Raw genomic sequence first — 14,912 nt, forward strand, 5'->3', positions numbered from 1 at the left:
GATTGCATTGCGATTCGGCCGGCGCCCCACGTTCGTCTGCAGGAGTACAGGGGGGAGCATGACGTCCCGCCAAGAGCGAGCCGGAGAAACAGCGTGCCTTTGCTTCATTTCCTGCAATCCTCTCCCTATCACTCCCTCTGCCATACGCTGCTGGGGGTGCTGTGGTAGGATGGGGAAAGGTGCAAAGGAGCAGAGGAGAAAGGTGCATAGGGACAGGAACGGCCTGTCACCTCGTCACGGGACGTACTCGCCAGGCTCACCGGGCGTAGGGGATAGGGGCTCGCACAAGTCGCCGTTGTGCGAACGGTATCTCGGTACGTGGCCTATTCACGGCGTACCTTGTACTTTATGCGAAGGGTACCTTGCCCAGTATTTGCAGCGAGCGCGTGAGCGCTGGGGTTGCTATGGAGTAGACGCCAGGCGGAGGGGAGATTCCCGATTGCCGCGAGTAGGACATGCCGTGGAGTGCTAATTCCGGCGTACACCTGCTGCGCTCTGTCCTCTGGCTCAAATCATGCCTCATGGCAGTCCCAGGCTCAAGTAATGATATCACACCAGTTGTCCCTGCGAGCGGGCGCCCACCCTTCGTGTTCTAGCGCAGTTGAGCTCGGCGCAGCACACGGCGCTGCTTCGGCACTGATGATATTTGCGGTGGGGCTGGTCGCGGAGTCTCCTTATGTTCTGGGGGCTGGAGCTGGCGTGTGATTTTGCGTCCTTCATGTGATGGATGCCCCGGATGTGCCTTGCACTTCTGCTCCTGCGATTCGCCAATGATACCGATATGCCAGAGACAGGCTCCATCGGTCGTCAAGTGGTGGGACCAACAAGCTCGCCAGCCGGCGAGAGCCTGCCTCTACTCTGCTTTACGCACGCTCGCTGGAGCATAAATGTGAGATCAACTGCAGAGATTATGACGTCGGTGCACCTTATGCTTGTCGCACCTTGTGGAGGAGCGCAGATCCGTCATGTGACACTGCTGACCCGAGATCTCGGCGGTGACCCCGCGCCCCGCCCCGCGTTGCTGGTGCGCAGCCAATCACAGCCCAGAAACGCCGCGTCAGCGTACCGCCCTGCGCAGCGACCTTTGCTAGGGAAAAATGGGCCGGAATTAAGTTTGCGATTTTATGTAATGTGATCCGTCTGGGTGTCACTTGTTCGTCGGTGACCCTCGTGCAACACCGGACATCCACATCCAGAGTGCTGCACAGGTCGTATCGCCCTGCGTATCGCCTGGCCGCATGGCCGTCTGGCCGGTGGCCGAAAGCCTCGCGGGCTCACGGGTCTGGAAGAGCGCCATGTCTAACTGGTTGTCTGAGATGGACGACGCAGATCATAGACATACATTACGCGCAGCCGTTCGCGCATTCCACCGTGTCGGCGCCCGTCTGCCCCAGCACCCCAGGCATGTAAAGCATGCGAGGCATGCATAAGGGGGGCCGGGAATTGTGGCGTAGAAGAAACACGGATGCGAGGGAACACTGCCACCTAACTGCCTCACTGTGCAAGGTGTGAGAAAACGTAAACTGCGGTTGGCTGGCTCGGTCGAAAATAGGATGCGGCCGACGGTCAATCCGTCTCCCCCAAGAGCCCAAGAGGTCAGGACGCGCCGGGAAATGCGTGCCAGGACGCGCGACATGATCCTGTAGGCCTGTACTGCGATATGACATTGTGATGCAGGGCGAGGCAGCGACGCGAGGTGGGGGAGAGCCCGACCGTTGTGACACTGAGGAGCTCTCCGTTCCACAATGCTGCCATCAGGCAAAGACTACCACACGCGTCAGTTGGAAAAAAAAGAGCGATAGCGCAGGGCCCCAGGCCATCCAGGAGCCGGTCAGAGACATGCCGGCTCTAGCGCACAGGGCTATTCAGATCCGTTCCTGTTTTTGGTGCTGGGTCCAGCTGGCCAGCTGGACTGGGTACTGGGTCCAACCAAGTTGCCATTTTCTCGGCGAAAGCGGCAAGGGAGCAGAGGCAGAGGCAGCGCTCGGTGTTCGCAATCGGGGTTGCAGGCCCAGGATAGGCAGGATCGCAGGATTGCTTGCAGGATATGCAGGCATGCAGGAGCGAATTGAGCGCGAAATTAAGGATAAGGATTGAACCGCAGCGACTATGATTAGGAGCTTGCGATGCGTTCGCTCCTCGCCGCCAGCCCTGCCAGCCGGCGCCCCTGCCGCCTGCCGCTGCAGCCGCCCGCTATCGCGCGCTAACAGATGCGATATGCCGCCAGATGAAAAATCTGATTCGCCGGCGAAGTGCACGCCAGCGCTCGCGACCGGTAGCGCTGTCGCCAGCGTATGGCTGAACTCAAGTACGAGCGCTGGGTCATGTCAGATAATCCCGTGGGGTTTCAGGGGGCGCTCAGGGCCGCCCCAGGGCTCTGCACAGTGGAGGGCGTGGAGGCGCTGTTAAGTGTCCAATAGCGGGCGTCGCTCGTGTTTGAGAACCCCTAGTATTAGCCGGTGACTTTTGTATTCAACCATTAGGAACCGGATCGCGGTATTCAACACTCAGTCAAGTCACAGTTTTTGCCACCGCTAATCGTAATCGGGCCCGGAGGACGCACTGGTGCTTTTACTGGCTGGGGGGTGGGGCGGGCACGGCACCCAAAGGAGGGGCTCAGGAAGGGTCCGGGGGGCTTGGAATATTTACCTCGTGCGCACCCGGCGCACTGGCCGTCTGCTGGCCGGAGGGCATCTGGGCACTGACCGCAGGCTCAAGGCTTGGCCCAGGGCAGGGGGGCAGGGAGCCCATACAGCCTCATGCAGCCGCAGCGGCACTCGCCCGGTGCACAAGCTCCGCTCTCGCCAGACTGTTGGCTTGTAACACCTTTCCTTTCACAAGCTCAGCTCCTCTCCGATCCTCCCCCTCCATCCCACCCCTCATCCTCGGTTCTCCCGCCTCTTCTCCTCTGTAGATCTGTCTCTCTCTCTGTAGCATAGCACATAGTCCATACTCCGGTACGCCGTGCGCCTCACGCCTCACGCCCACACTCCTGACCCTCGCCAGAGCCAGGGCTCGCTCGCCTGCCTGCCTGCCTGCCTGCCTGCCTGCCTGCCCAGCCAAGCACACACTAGCCATGCTGCACCGCAATCACAATGCCCATCCCAAACCACCACCTAGAGACTCCTCCTCCATGCCTTCTCTTTCTCTGAAACACACTTCACCAGCGTCTGTCGTCGACTGCTCCATCTCCGACGACAGCCCCGCTTTATCAAGGACAGCAAAGCTATCCCTCGCCGCCCTGTCTCCCTCACCAAACCGCCCCGCCCCCTCCTCCTCCTCCGCCCACAACTCCCGCACCGCCGCTCGTTCCTCATCCGTCTCCCTCCAGCCAGACGAGCAACCCGACCAGTCTAGTCTGCACCCGAGGCGCTCCTCTCTGTCCCTCACACGTTCGACATCGACAGACCCCGCCTCCCCAACTTTTGCATCCTCATCATCATCGTCATCCTTCACGAACCCGTCTTTCCTGTCCGTCAACTCACATCATCATCACGGCCCCGATAAGCACCACCTGTCGCCGATCCCAGGTAGCCCACTCCCATTGAAACGCAACTTGTCCGACCTCTCGACCGGGTACATCAGCGACACATACTCTGCCGAGCCGCAAAGCATAGACGACGTCTCGGACACGGCCTCCAACCCCTACTTCAACAGCTTTCCCTCCTCTTCCACCACCCCTTCTAACCGCTCCTCCTCCCCCACGCGCAAACGCGCATTCTCCGACCTCTCCCGTCGCCCGATGTCTCTCGCGCCACCGCGCATGCGCTCCCCCGCGGGCAAGTCTTCGTCTTCGCGCAGTCGACGAGTGATCCTTATCGCTGTTGTCCTCCTTGGACTTATCGTCCTCGGTACCTTCATCGTTCTCTCATCGGTGTCGTACGCCCTCTACATTCCGGCGTCGGCATTCCTGACGGAAGCTGAAGTCCCCTGGAAGGAGTCGGATGTTATCAGGAAGCTCCACGATGGGTCGAACGACACCAAGGTCGCCGACATGGTCGAGGCCTCGGCGGCCAAGCACATGATCAACTCGGACGACGCCGAGGACGACAGCGAGACCTACTCCGTCACTGCAGTTGACGGCGACAACAAGGACTCGGTCTGGGGCGTCGACGGCATGGGCACTGGTGGCTACTGGATGCGTGAAGACTGGGACGGCACGGTCCACAACACGACCTCGTGGGACCGTCTGTACGACGTGAAGCTCAGGGATGGTGAGAAGATTCCGCGCATCATTCACCAAACTTGGAAGTCGGACGTGCTGCCGGAGAAGTGGCGCACGGCCTGGCGAGAATGCCGCGAGGGCATGGCCGACTACGAGTACATGCTTTGGACCGACGAGCTGTCACGCAAGTTTATCGCCGAGCACTACCCCGAGGAGCTTGCCATGTTCGACGAGTACCGCTACCCGATCCAGCGCGCCGACGCGATTCGCTACTTCATCCTGCACCACTTTGGTGGCGTCTACATGGACCTCGACATAGGGTGTCGCCGTCGTATGGACCCGCTGCTGCAGGGCGAGTGGGACACGGTCCTCGCTCTCACCAAGCCCGTCGGTGTGTCGAACGACCTGATCTTCTCTGCTCGCAACGCGCCGTTCATGTCTCAGACGATCAAGGGCCTCAAGAACTTTAACCACGAGTGGGTCATCAGCTACCCGACGGTCATGTTCTCCACGGGCCCCATGTTCCTGTCTGCCGAGTACTCGTTCTGGCAGTCTGCGCACCCGATCGCTTCTGATCAGCCGCGGGCCGTCCGCGTCCTCCCCAAGTCGCTGTACGGTAAGAACGCTCCGCAGGACACTGTCCCGCACTCGTTCTTCAGCCACTTCTACGGCTCGAGCTGGCACGCCGACGACGCTGGCTTCATCACCTTCCTCGGTACCTGGGGCAAGGGCCTGCTCTACGTCGGTGTCGCTGTTCTCATCCTTGGCGTCATCCGCCTCATCTGGAGCAAGTTCTTCAGCACAGGCAGTCTCCGCATTGCACTCCCGTCCAACAACGACTACCAGGTGCTTCCTGTGTCCACCCCAGTAGACGGGCTCAGCGGCATGAACTCGCCGACGCATACACCGCTCGGCCCGCTCAGCCCGACGGGCGAGGTACCGTCGTGGCTGCGCCTGTTCAGCGGCAACGCCAATCGCCCGTCCCCGCGCACGCCCGGCGGCTCCAGCAGCTGGTTCCCGTGGGTGAAGGACGCAAAGCGCAACCGCCGCGGGTCCGACGCCGCCCTCCCGCGCGAGAGCAAGCGCGACGAGGTCGACGAGGAGAAGGAGCTCATGAATGACTGGTAGTTCTTGGTGTATTTGTAGGTTACGATTGCGATGCATATTAATAGAGTTCATGTACAATCGATCGGCGAGCAACGAGCGAAGCGAGTTGTGAGTCGCGAGTGCAGTTATTGACAGTGAGCATACATTGGCTCTGGGTGGCAAGTTTTCTCTGGTCGTGTGAGGAGGCAGACAGTGGTTCTCTGCCCGAAAGCGTAGCCCGACGGCGATCAGCGGTCGCGGTCAGGTCAGAGCGGGGTGGCAAAGCTCCGCCAGACATTCAGCGTGACAGAAGTCAGAGTGCAGATCTGCGCACTGGTAGTTAGGTGAGGTACGAAGGAACAAAGCCATCGTGCTATCTCTCGGCCCCGAGCCGGCGGGGATTCCAGTGATCTGCATCCAAGCCGGCGGCACATGCGGCCCAGCGAGGGTTAATCTAGCGCGGTATGCATCATGGAACGCGTATACTCGACGCGGACGCGTCGGCGCAGGACGCGGACAAAAGAAGGGAGGGATACGCAGGCCGCAATGTTGTATCTTATCGGCCGCCGAGCGCAGCAGAAGTTGGAGGTGTGTCCAGTCGCAGAGTTGGGCGGAGAGGGGGTGATGTCCGGCCCACCAGCCAACAGGCCCACGTTTTGCCATTTGCCACCTTACTACACTCTGGCCTCCACCCTGGTACCCCGGTGGAGGTTGCGAAAGTTGGTGACTCTGGTGACGCTCGACAATGTGAGAGCAGGGAAGACAGCATCCACAACTTGACTGGTCACGAACGGACAGGAACGGACACGAATTAAGGACCATGCCCAGCTTCACTCGACGGGCTCCTACGAATACGGCTGGTACTGGCAATGCGGCCAGCGCGGCGGGTACGGCTCGGATACAGCGTGAGTTTCCACCTACTTCCACTGCAACACAACGCGACGTTGGGCTCGGTCTGGGATCGATTCGAAACTCGTCACCATCTAGACGACTGGGGTGCACTCGGCGAAGTGCTGCTGCTCTTGCAACCAGATCTACATTGGTGTGCTCGAATGGACAGAGGTCTGGACGTCGTTGGGAGATCACGTACGGTTGTGTGCCGTTGGGCCACGACTCATCCGGTTGAAGCCACGATCCTTTCCCGCCCAGAACGCAATCAGATCACAGGAGATTTCAGCCCGGAATACAGAGTACAGATCATGCAGCCCCACTGCTTTGCAGGTGTTCCTTTCCCAGAGATCCCCCTTTCCCCCTCCTTCATCCCCCTCCCTTCCCCCCTTTCCCCCTTGCCCCGTCCTTCTCCCTCACCCACCCTCCCCCGACATCGCTGATGCCAGCCAAACCAACAGGTATCGGGTCGCTCGACGAGCTGCTCTCCGGCGGTCTCGTCGGATCCACGCTCCTCCTGCACTCCGACCCGCACACGCAGTGGGGCCGTTTGGTCGCGCGGCACGTGCTCTCGAAGGGTCTACTTGCCCGCGAGTCCGTCGTGCTGATCGCCGACGACTATTCAGACTGGACGCGCTCCTTGCCCTGGGTCGAGGAATCGTCTTTGCAGACTCCGGGAAGAAAGACGGGGGACGAGAGCGAGTCCGAGGGCGAGCTGGACGGCAACGAAAGGCAAGGGGATTCGCGGATTGCGTGGCGGTACGAGAATCTGCCCAAATTCAAGACGACGAGCGGGCAGACGTCCCTCTCCACTGCTATCTCGATGCCCCCCGACACACAGAGGGGATATGAGAAGGCTGGCGCGCTGCAATACCTCGATCCGGCGCCTTATGTCGGCAAGGGCGTCGAGGGCCTTCTGAGGAAGATTGAGGAGATGGCGCCGGCTCGTTTGATTCTGGAGATGGGCGACTGGAGCTTAGGTCTGACGGGGGACGAGATCCGCCGTCTCCTCCTGGGCCTGAAGACGCTGAGTCGCGGCCGGGTTTCGTTGACAGTCATGCCAACGACGCCGCCGATGCCGCCGATGTCCACCGCCTCGACCTCGTCAGCAAGCTACTCCTCATACACCCCCGACGCCTCTTCCGAATCCTCCTGGCTCGCCAGTCTGCCGGGACTCACAGACGCCACCCTCCTCCTCGAAGGCTTCGGGACGGACCCGACCCTCCTCCAGGCCTATCACCCACTGCACGGCTTCCTCCGCCCCATCCTCCTCCCCGCGGTCGGATCCCTGCTCGCACCGAGTTATCGCAAGTCGGAGCTCCTAGGCTTGCAGGCGGGCGAGAACAATCTCGGCTTCAGGCTCAAGCGCAAGCGCTTCGTGGTCGAGACGGTGCACCTTGGCATTGAGGGGGGGAGTAATGAGCGCCGCACAGGGCCGGTGGAGAAGAGGGTCGTGGCGACGGAGGAGATTGGCCCGGGCCCCAGTCTCGCAGAGACTGAAGGGATCGAGGGAACCGAGGGCACCGAGGGGTCCTCGAGGACGGAGGGGATCGAGCGGGCCGTCGCCGAAGCGCCCGTGGAGATCTCGGGCGGTATCGACAGCCCACGACGGGCTGGCACCGAGGGAGAAGGAGACGGAGTGGGCAAGAGCGCCCTCGCTGGAGCGCCCGGGGCTAAGGCGAAGAAGAAGAAGGTCTCGGTGCGGTTTGGAGGCGACGATAACGAACCGCCCGTTAAACACAGACATACCCCGCGGGTCGAGATTCGGCATGATAAGCCCGAGTTGTTCGAGTTCTGAGGCTCGCGCTGGATGCCATCATGATTTCTGGTGCCATGTTCTCGCCCGGCAACACTCAGGACTGAAGGAAATGGCTAATGCTAAGAGCGGGGGCAAGACCTATCGAGTCACTGGCTGACCTACTGACAGGAAAGACTGACACACGATACAGGCAGAGCACTCATATACGCCTAGGCTTCGTTTGGGAGAAGACAGGGTGACGATCCGCAGCCTGCAGATCTCTACAGATCCGGACTCCACGACCTGCCCGCTAAGTGATGCCTGAGGGTCGTGCTGCACGAGCTTGGCGCAGACTCACTCGACACTGTCGCTAGTTTGTGCATCCTCGTGTACGCACAAGCTGATTCGGCTCGGGTTAGTGTCGCCAGAGGCGATGACAATCTGCGACAAGCGGGGTTCATACTGTATAGGCGTTGCACAGCCATCACGTTTCAGCGCACGCAAAGTTGCCAGTTGCTGACGTTTGATGCTAGATGTTTGACGCTTGGGAACTCTAACACACAGGTCGCACATCGGCTGGGAAGCGCAGACGTTGTACTTTGTTTAGCTGAGCGATACTGGTTCGGGCTAGCAACAGGTCGCATGAAGCGGCGAAGGAAGAGCAGCGTTGTGACAGAGCCACACCCACCAATCCAGGCTAGGGGAAGACTACCTCCCATCGCTCCAGCCCACAAGAAACATATTCCGTCTCCTTGATGCTTGCATAGTAACACGTATAGAAACGTAAAGAACGCATGCAGAGTGTCTTTGTATCCAAAGATCGAATGCATAGCATGCATAGCAGAGACATACTGGCGCTGCTTGCCACCCGGGGCCCAACCAGACAGCGCGTGGTGCGGAACCAAATACGCGCTTGACGGCAACACGCGACGCGTCTGTAATGTTGACTTTTGGGCCGCGCGAACGTCACTCGTCACCAGCTCAACAGCTCACTTGTCCGACAGCAGAGCACGAGCACGATGAGCCAGCAGTTCGAGCTCGACTTCGACTTTGGCTCGCCCGAGCCGGCGCCGCCATCGCCGCCTGCCCCAGCTGCTCACTCGCCAGCTCGCTCGCCAGCTCGCTCACCAGCCCGCTCACCAGCCGCCCAGGCGCTCAACGGGTTCTCGAAACCGGCCCCAGTACCCATGGAGGAAGACGACGTGCCGGACGAGGACGAGCTGCTCGCCATGATGGAGCAGGACGTGCGGGAGAACATGGCGCGCGACGTTGAGAACCTCGAGGTGCTGAAGCGTAGGGAGGACGAGCAGAAGGCTGCTGCGGCACGGAGAAGGGCGGCGATCATGGCTGCGCTTGGTGGCGAGCCGCTGCAGGACATTACGAACACATCGACCGAGACGCAGACTACGCACAAGGGGTCAAGCACGCAACCGACATATACCCAGGCCACGCAGAAGAACGGCGAGAGCAGCAGGTTCGAGGCCGACTTTGACTTTGGCGAGCCGGCGGCTGCTTCTTGTGAGTCTTCCTCGCCTTCCTCCACCTGCTTTCGTGTCTTCTTCGACACCCCGACTATAACTACGCTCACACCTCCGTCTCCTGGCCGCTTTGCTTCGTCCTCAAAGAGCCAAGCTAACATCAGCGTCGCGGATCGAGATTACACCACCGCGCGAGATCGAACCCATCAAGCATGTGTACGACGAGTTGGGCCGTCTTCTCCCGCCGCTTGCCGCTGAGACAGCTGACGGGCGCACCATCTTCTTCGAGCGCAGGACGAGGCCGGACATCGGCGACATCTCGGTAAGTTGTCGTGCTGCGAAAGAACTGACACCCAGGTGCCGAATCCCAAGGGCAAGCTTAACCTCCTGTCCACGCCGCTTCACCACCTCCTGCAGGAGGTTGAGGAGATGAAGGATAGGGAGAAGGCGCAGCAGTGAGCTGAGAAAAGGGCCCGACAGCTGACGCCAGAATCGACCGCGAAATCAACGTCGACCCCCGCGCCAAGGGCAAGGGCGTTGCGCAGACGATGTGGGTCGACAAGTACAGACCAAAGCAGTTTGCAGACCTGCTTGGAGAAGATGTGAGCTAGCTTCTCCCTGGGGAATAGCTAACAACAGCGTGTACACCGCGAGGTCATGGCGTGGTTGAAGGAGTGGGACAAGTGCGTGTTCAAGCGTGTACCACCCAAGAAGCGCAAGGTCGTAGAGGGAGAATGGGTCAACGTAAGCTTATCGACGGTTGGGGCTTAGCTGACGGCAGAACGACCCTCTTGGACGACCACGAGAACGCATCCTCTTGCTGTCTGGACCGCCAGGATACGGCAAGACCACCCTGGCCCATGTTGTTGCCAAGCATGCGGGCTACCGGACACTCGAGATCAATGCCTCGGACGACCGATCAGCCGCAACTGTCTCTGTCCGCATTCAGAATGCGATCGACGCTGGATCAGGACTGGGCTCCGAGGGAAGACCAACAGCCGTTGTAATCGATGAGATCGACGGAGCCAGCGGAGGAGGTGACACTGTGCGTAGCAGCTAGGAGGGATGGTTGCATAGCTGACCGCCCAGAGCTTTGTCCGAAGCCTCATCAAGCTCATCCAAGACGTGCCCGCAAAGAAGAAGGGGAACCAGCCGGCCAAGCCGCTCCGACGCCCAATCATCTGCATTTGTAACGACCTGTACGCACCAGCATTGCGTCCGCTGCGACAGTTCGCGCGCATCGTCCGCTTCCGCAAGCCGCCAACTCAGTTCATTGTGGCCCGCCTGCGCGAGATCTGCGACAGAGAGAAGCTGTCCGCCGATACCAGGGTACTCACCACGCTCGTCGAACTGACGGGAGGTGATGTGCGAAGCTGTTTGAACACACTTCAAGTGAGTCATATCAGGAGGGCGACCACTTATCGATCAGTTCATCAAGTCCAAATCGGACGTAGTCACAAATGACGCGATCAAATCAACCTCCGTCGGGGCAAAAGATTCGGGAACAACCTTGCAGGCGACCTGGAACACGCTATTCGTGCCGATGGCGGCCAAACAGCGCCGCAAGGTCATTGGTATCGATGACGGACGATACGTCGATCGTATCACGTCAATAGTGCAGACTTGCGGGGAGTACGACCGCCTCGTTCAAGGGTGTTTCGAGCACTACCCCAACCTGAAACCTCTGGATGCCAGCTTCGCCAACGTCTGCCGCCAGCTCGATTGGGTGGCCTACTTTGACAGGCTGAACGGGAAGATCAGCCAGACGATGGAGTTTGAGCTGTACCCATACCTCCCGTACGCGGTTACTGCTTGGTATTCACATTTCGCGGCACCAGGAAACGCAACTCGGCCCGCTGAATGGCCTAAAGCAGACTATGAGGTAAGTGCAAAGGGCACTATGCCCGACTCGTTCATCAGTTTCGGACAATCGTAGCTCACCCTTCAGGCTTACCAGACGCGGATCGCTAACGAGGAGATAGCGCGCAATTTCATGGCGTCTGAACAGCCCATCCTCCGCTCGCTATTCAGCGCGAGCGCGACAATGACGGAGTTGCTGCCGCTTCTTATGCGGATCATCTCACCTCCGCTGAAACCAGTGAGTTTGCCATGCGAAAGTGGGGTCAGCGAGTGTCGACGACCAAACTGTAGAGTTGGCGGAAGCTATGTTCCAGGAACACCCCTTGCAATGCAAGCGAAGAGGGCAGTCCCAAGACGTAGTTGGAGAGGCACCCTTTTCCCTAATGCGGAAGTTGATCTCCATTGGACGTGGGACTTTAACCTTTTGTGGTAGATTCGGACGTCCCATGGTTCTCGTTATCTGAGCTTAATCGCAGAACGCTGACGCCAATCACTCAGGTCAATGCAAACATTGTCAAGTCAAGCGAGAAGGCTGTACTCGCTCGGCTCGTCGAGCTCATGATCCCTCTCGGCCTCAGGTTCTGGCAGGAGAAGAACGAGGATGGGCAACCCATGATGCGTCTGGAACCGTGAGTAGGGTGACACGTCCTCGATTGCGCGCGATTGCACGTTTCCTAACACCCGCAGGGCGATTGACGTATTCATCCACTACGAGGGTAAGCGGGCGGGTGACATTGCGGCATCCCGTTTCGCTGTGCGGCAACTGGTTGCGCAAGCGGTGAGTCCTGGGCTGCCTTTTCCCGTTTTCCACTATCCAGGTACCCACTCTTAAGATCTACGGGTCACGGGGCCCTACCGGCCGAAGACTGCTCCGCAGACCTAATTTGCTGAGTTTCCTGACCCGGACCGCTTCCCGCCACGTGTCGGAAGGATGGAACTGACCGCACACAGATCGAAGCCGAAATCGCACGGCGACGCGGGACCGCGTCCACTGAGGATGGCAAGACAACGTCCTCGTCGGCCGCTCACTTTGTCGAGCAGTACGCGGCCGCGAAGGGCGCTCAGGCGGGCCAGCAGTTGAACACCGACGCCACAAGTGCCGCTGCCACAGTCGACTTCTTTGGCCGTGCGATCAGCGTGCCGAATCCGGCACCTGCGGATGGCGCCACAGCAGGAGGTGAGTCAATGCGCTGGTCTGGATTTCGAAGGGGGTCTCTATTACTTCTGCACATCGTCGGTCATAGAGCCGAGGACGTAATGGCGTTGGACTGCTGCTGGTACTGCGCTAGTGAGCGAAGTAACGAGAAAGTGGGAGAGATTGAGGGTCATGGCAGACGGATTGTCCGCTTCCCCCCTTGATCTAGGACGCAAGACTCCGGCTTCCAAGGACCCCAGATGTTCGATGGGACGACCAATTGTGGTCTTGTGACTATTAGAATGGGATGCTGACGCTCGATTCTTCCTTTGTGACTTGCGGTTGCGTTATCTGAATTGCTTGGACCTCTCATCTCATACCTCCGCGTCGAATTCGACGAACACACGGAAAACCCGATGGCCTTTGAAATCGGGTCTTGAAACGACAACGTCAACATCTGCATTTGAACCTTTGGGTCAATGGACAGACTGCCAAGAGTCTCTCGGAGCGGCGGACCGGGATCCCCGAGAGAGGAAGAAGTTCCGGTTGGTGTACGTTTACAATGAGGGATCGTCGTCGGCTGTGCGTAAGAACGTCAAGATGAGTACGCTCATGTAGGTCAGATGTCCGGTTTGTACTTTGACGGGACTGGAGATGAATTACACTTTGTGACAATGGGAGTATCGAGCTCACAGTCAAACGCAATGAGTAGATGCCACCATCTAGTGAGGACGTGGTGACAGCTATCGGGGATTGCACCATTTAGCAGAATCAGTGGAAGGGAAGGTGCGCCAGGGATGCAGGAGTGCAGGCCAGGAAATGCCAGGGATCGAGCGAGGGAAGGGATAAACCTCGGATGTCTGCCATGGGAACTCGTCGTGCTCCTTGGACGAAGGTCAGGTGATTCGCCAACTGGAATGGAGATGATCGATGCAGTCATCGATTGGAAATGGTGGGGTCAGAGAGTTCCTCGCCCGCAGGTACGTCCTCCCCGCGTCCTCTCGCTATTCGATATACACTGAGGAGTCGGGCAGTTCGGGCTGTTCGGCGAGAATACCTCCGTCTCTCCTCCGCACCTCGCCTCCGAGGTTTAACCCAGACGCGGATGGACAAAGGAGAGCTGGACGGCAGCGCACGCAGCGCACGACGTCCGCGTAACGGCGCCCGGGTGCAGGACATCAGGCCAGTGACGTGCAGAGCACGGCCTTCGCTAGCCCTTGCCTCGACGATGTCATCAGTTACGACTCCAGTCTTGGCCCGTCGAGTCTGCCCGCTGTGCCGATGTGCCATTACCTCTCTCAGCCCACTTCTCAGCTGACCTTGCAACCTGGCCTGTGACAGACGTGTCATCTTGGGCTGCTCGGCAGCAGGTAGGCGGCGTCTGGGCGTTCTTGGTGGCTTGGACTGGAAGTTCTTGTCCTCTCCGAATGGCACTCCATGTTCGATAGAAGGCAGAGCGGAACTGGCCCGCAGCCCCCACCCATCCACTCCGCACCGAAGGCATCGGAGAACGGAGGATCAGCCGCTACGCGCTACGGCGCTACGGCTCTACGGCACGTAGAGTACGGCAGCGGCGGCAGCGGGGCAAGCGATCTAGGCGAGCCGCCGTGCCGACGTCCGCTTGTCCGCCGGCGAGTCCGCGGCCTCCGGCCAACAGCAGTCCAGCCAGCAGTCACCGCCATAACTCGGGCAGGCAGCAAGATGCGAGACACGGTACATACTCGCTGCGACACTTGACTGGCCTCGCCTCACCTTGTCCTTGACGAATGGACGCCTCCGTACTCAGTGCTGGTTGCGCCATGGCGGTCACTGAGCCGCACATCAGTTTCTCCCGCAGAAGACGCAGAACAGGAAAAGCCAGGGCGACCAGGAGCAGTCCAATTCAGGCGAGCGACGCCGAATGTCTGGCATTCCCTTGTTTCCTCTTGAAACCCTGGAATCCCTTTTTTCTCCTGTCCTGAGTTGCTGCAGACAATCCTGGGGCCTTGAGCTTGTTCCCCGCGACTTCTTCCTTCCTTCCTCTGGCCTTCAGTCGCTGTGCCTTCCCCACTCCCTACGCCTGACGTTTACCCTTACTCAACCAACCCTTAGGCTTTGGGCTCTGAGCTTTGGGCGCCAAGCGTTCGAGCAGAGCCAAAGGGGAGGAATAGGGTATTTGGTTATTTGATTCCACTGAGCTAACGTCTGCCAGATCTCACTTGCCGCTTACGCCCCTGGCCAGATACGCTCTCCGCCCTGGACCTGGGGCCTCAACCCCCTTCACCCCCCCCCCCCAGGATCACCCATTCACTCTTCGAGCCCTCCGGACCCCGACGCCCCCTTGCAATCTGGCAGCGCCCGCCAACGCCATCCCTCCCCCCTTGTCAATCCTCGGGCCCGGTGCCCTTCCCCGTATCTCCCCCACATCCTCCACCCAACGAACTCACCTCTGCTCTGGTGCGTGCGTGTATCGCCCTATCTGGCCTCTGACCGCCCGGAGCAGGGAAACAGGTCAATCCTTCCTTCGTTTCTGCCCCTGTCAGTCCTCATCGACTCAGTCGCCCTCTCCCTTCTGCTGCTCTG

General features: G+C 59.7%; 3 protein-coding genes across 3 annotated transcripts; all 3 read left to right on the top strand.

Moving 5' to 3' along the window:
* Positions 1-3,076: 3,076 nt before the first annotated feature.
* On the top strand, positions 3,077-5,293 carry A1Q1_02468 (uncharacterized protein; the record flags this gene model as incomplete). Its single annotated transcript, XM_014323730.1, has 1 exon — positions 3,077-5,293. One exon carries the CDS (start codon positions 3,077-3,079, stop codon positions 5,291-5,293), a length of 2,217 nt encoding a protein of 738 aa, XP_014179205.1.
* A 1,288-nt stretch (positions 5,294-6,581) lies between these two features.
* A1Q1_02469 (uncharacterized protein) lies at positions 6,582-7,937 on the top strand (the record flags this gene model as incomplete). The annotated part of the gene is made up of 1 exon (XM_014323731.1): positions 6,582-7,937. One exon carries the CDS (start codon positions 6,582-6,584, stop codon positions 7,935-7,937), a length of 1,356 nt encoding a protein of 451 aa, XP_014179206.1.
* Positions 7,938-8,896: 959 nt separating this feature from the next.
* On the top strand, positions 8,897-12,644 carry A1Q1_02470 (sister chromatid cohesion-related protein; the record flags this gene model as incomplete). The annotated part of the gene is made up of 10 exons (XM_014323732.1): positions 8,897-9,395; positions 9,836-9,957; positions 10,137-10,400; positions 10,445-10,747; positions 10,794-11,237; positions 11,292-11,453; positions 11,714-11,844; positions 11,903-11,993; positions 12,167-12,392; positions 12,505-12,644. 10 exons carry the CDS (start codon positions 8,897-8,899, stop codon positions 12,642-12,644), a joined length of 2,382 nt encoding a protein of 793 aa, XP_014179207.1.
* Between the last annotated feature and the right edge of the window lie 2,268 nt (positions 12,645-14,912).

Source organism: Trichosporon asahii (assembly GCF_000293215.1).
Source record: "Trichosporon asahii var. asahii CBS 2479 unplaced genomic scaffold scaffold00051, whole genome shotgun sequence".
NCBI classification, from domain to species: domain Eukaryota; kingdom Fungi; phylum Basidiomycota; class Tremellomycetes; order Trichosporonales; family Trichosporonaceae; genus Trichosporon; species Trichosporon asahii.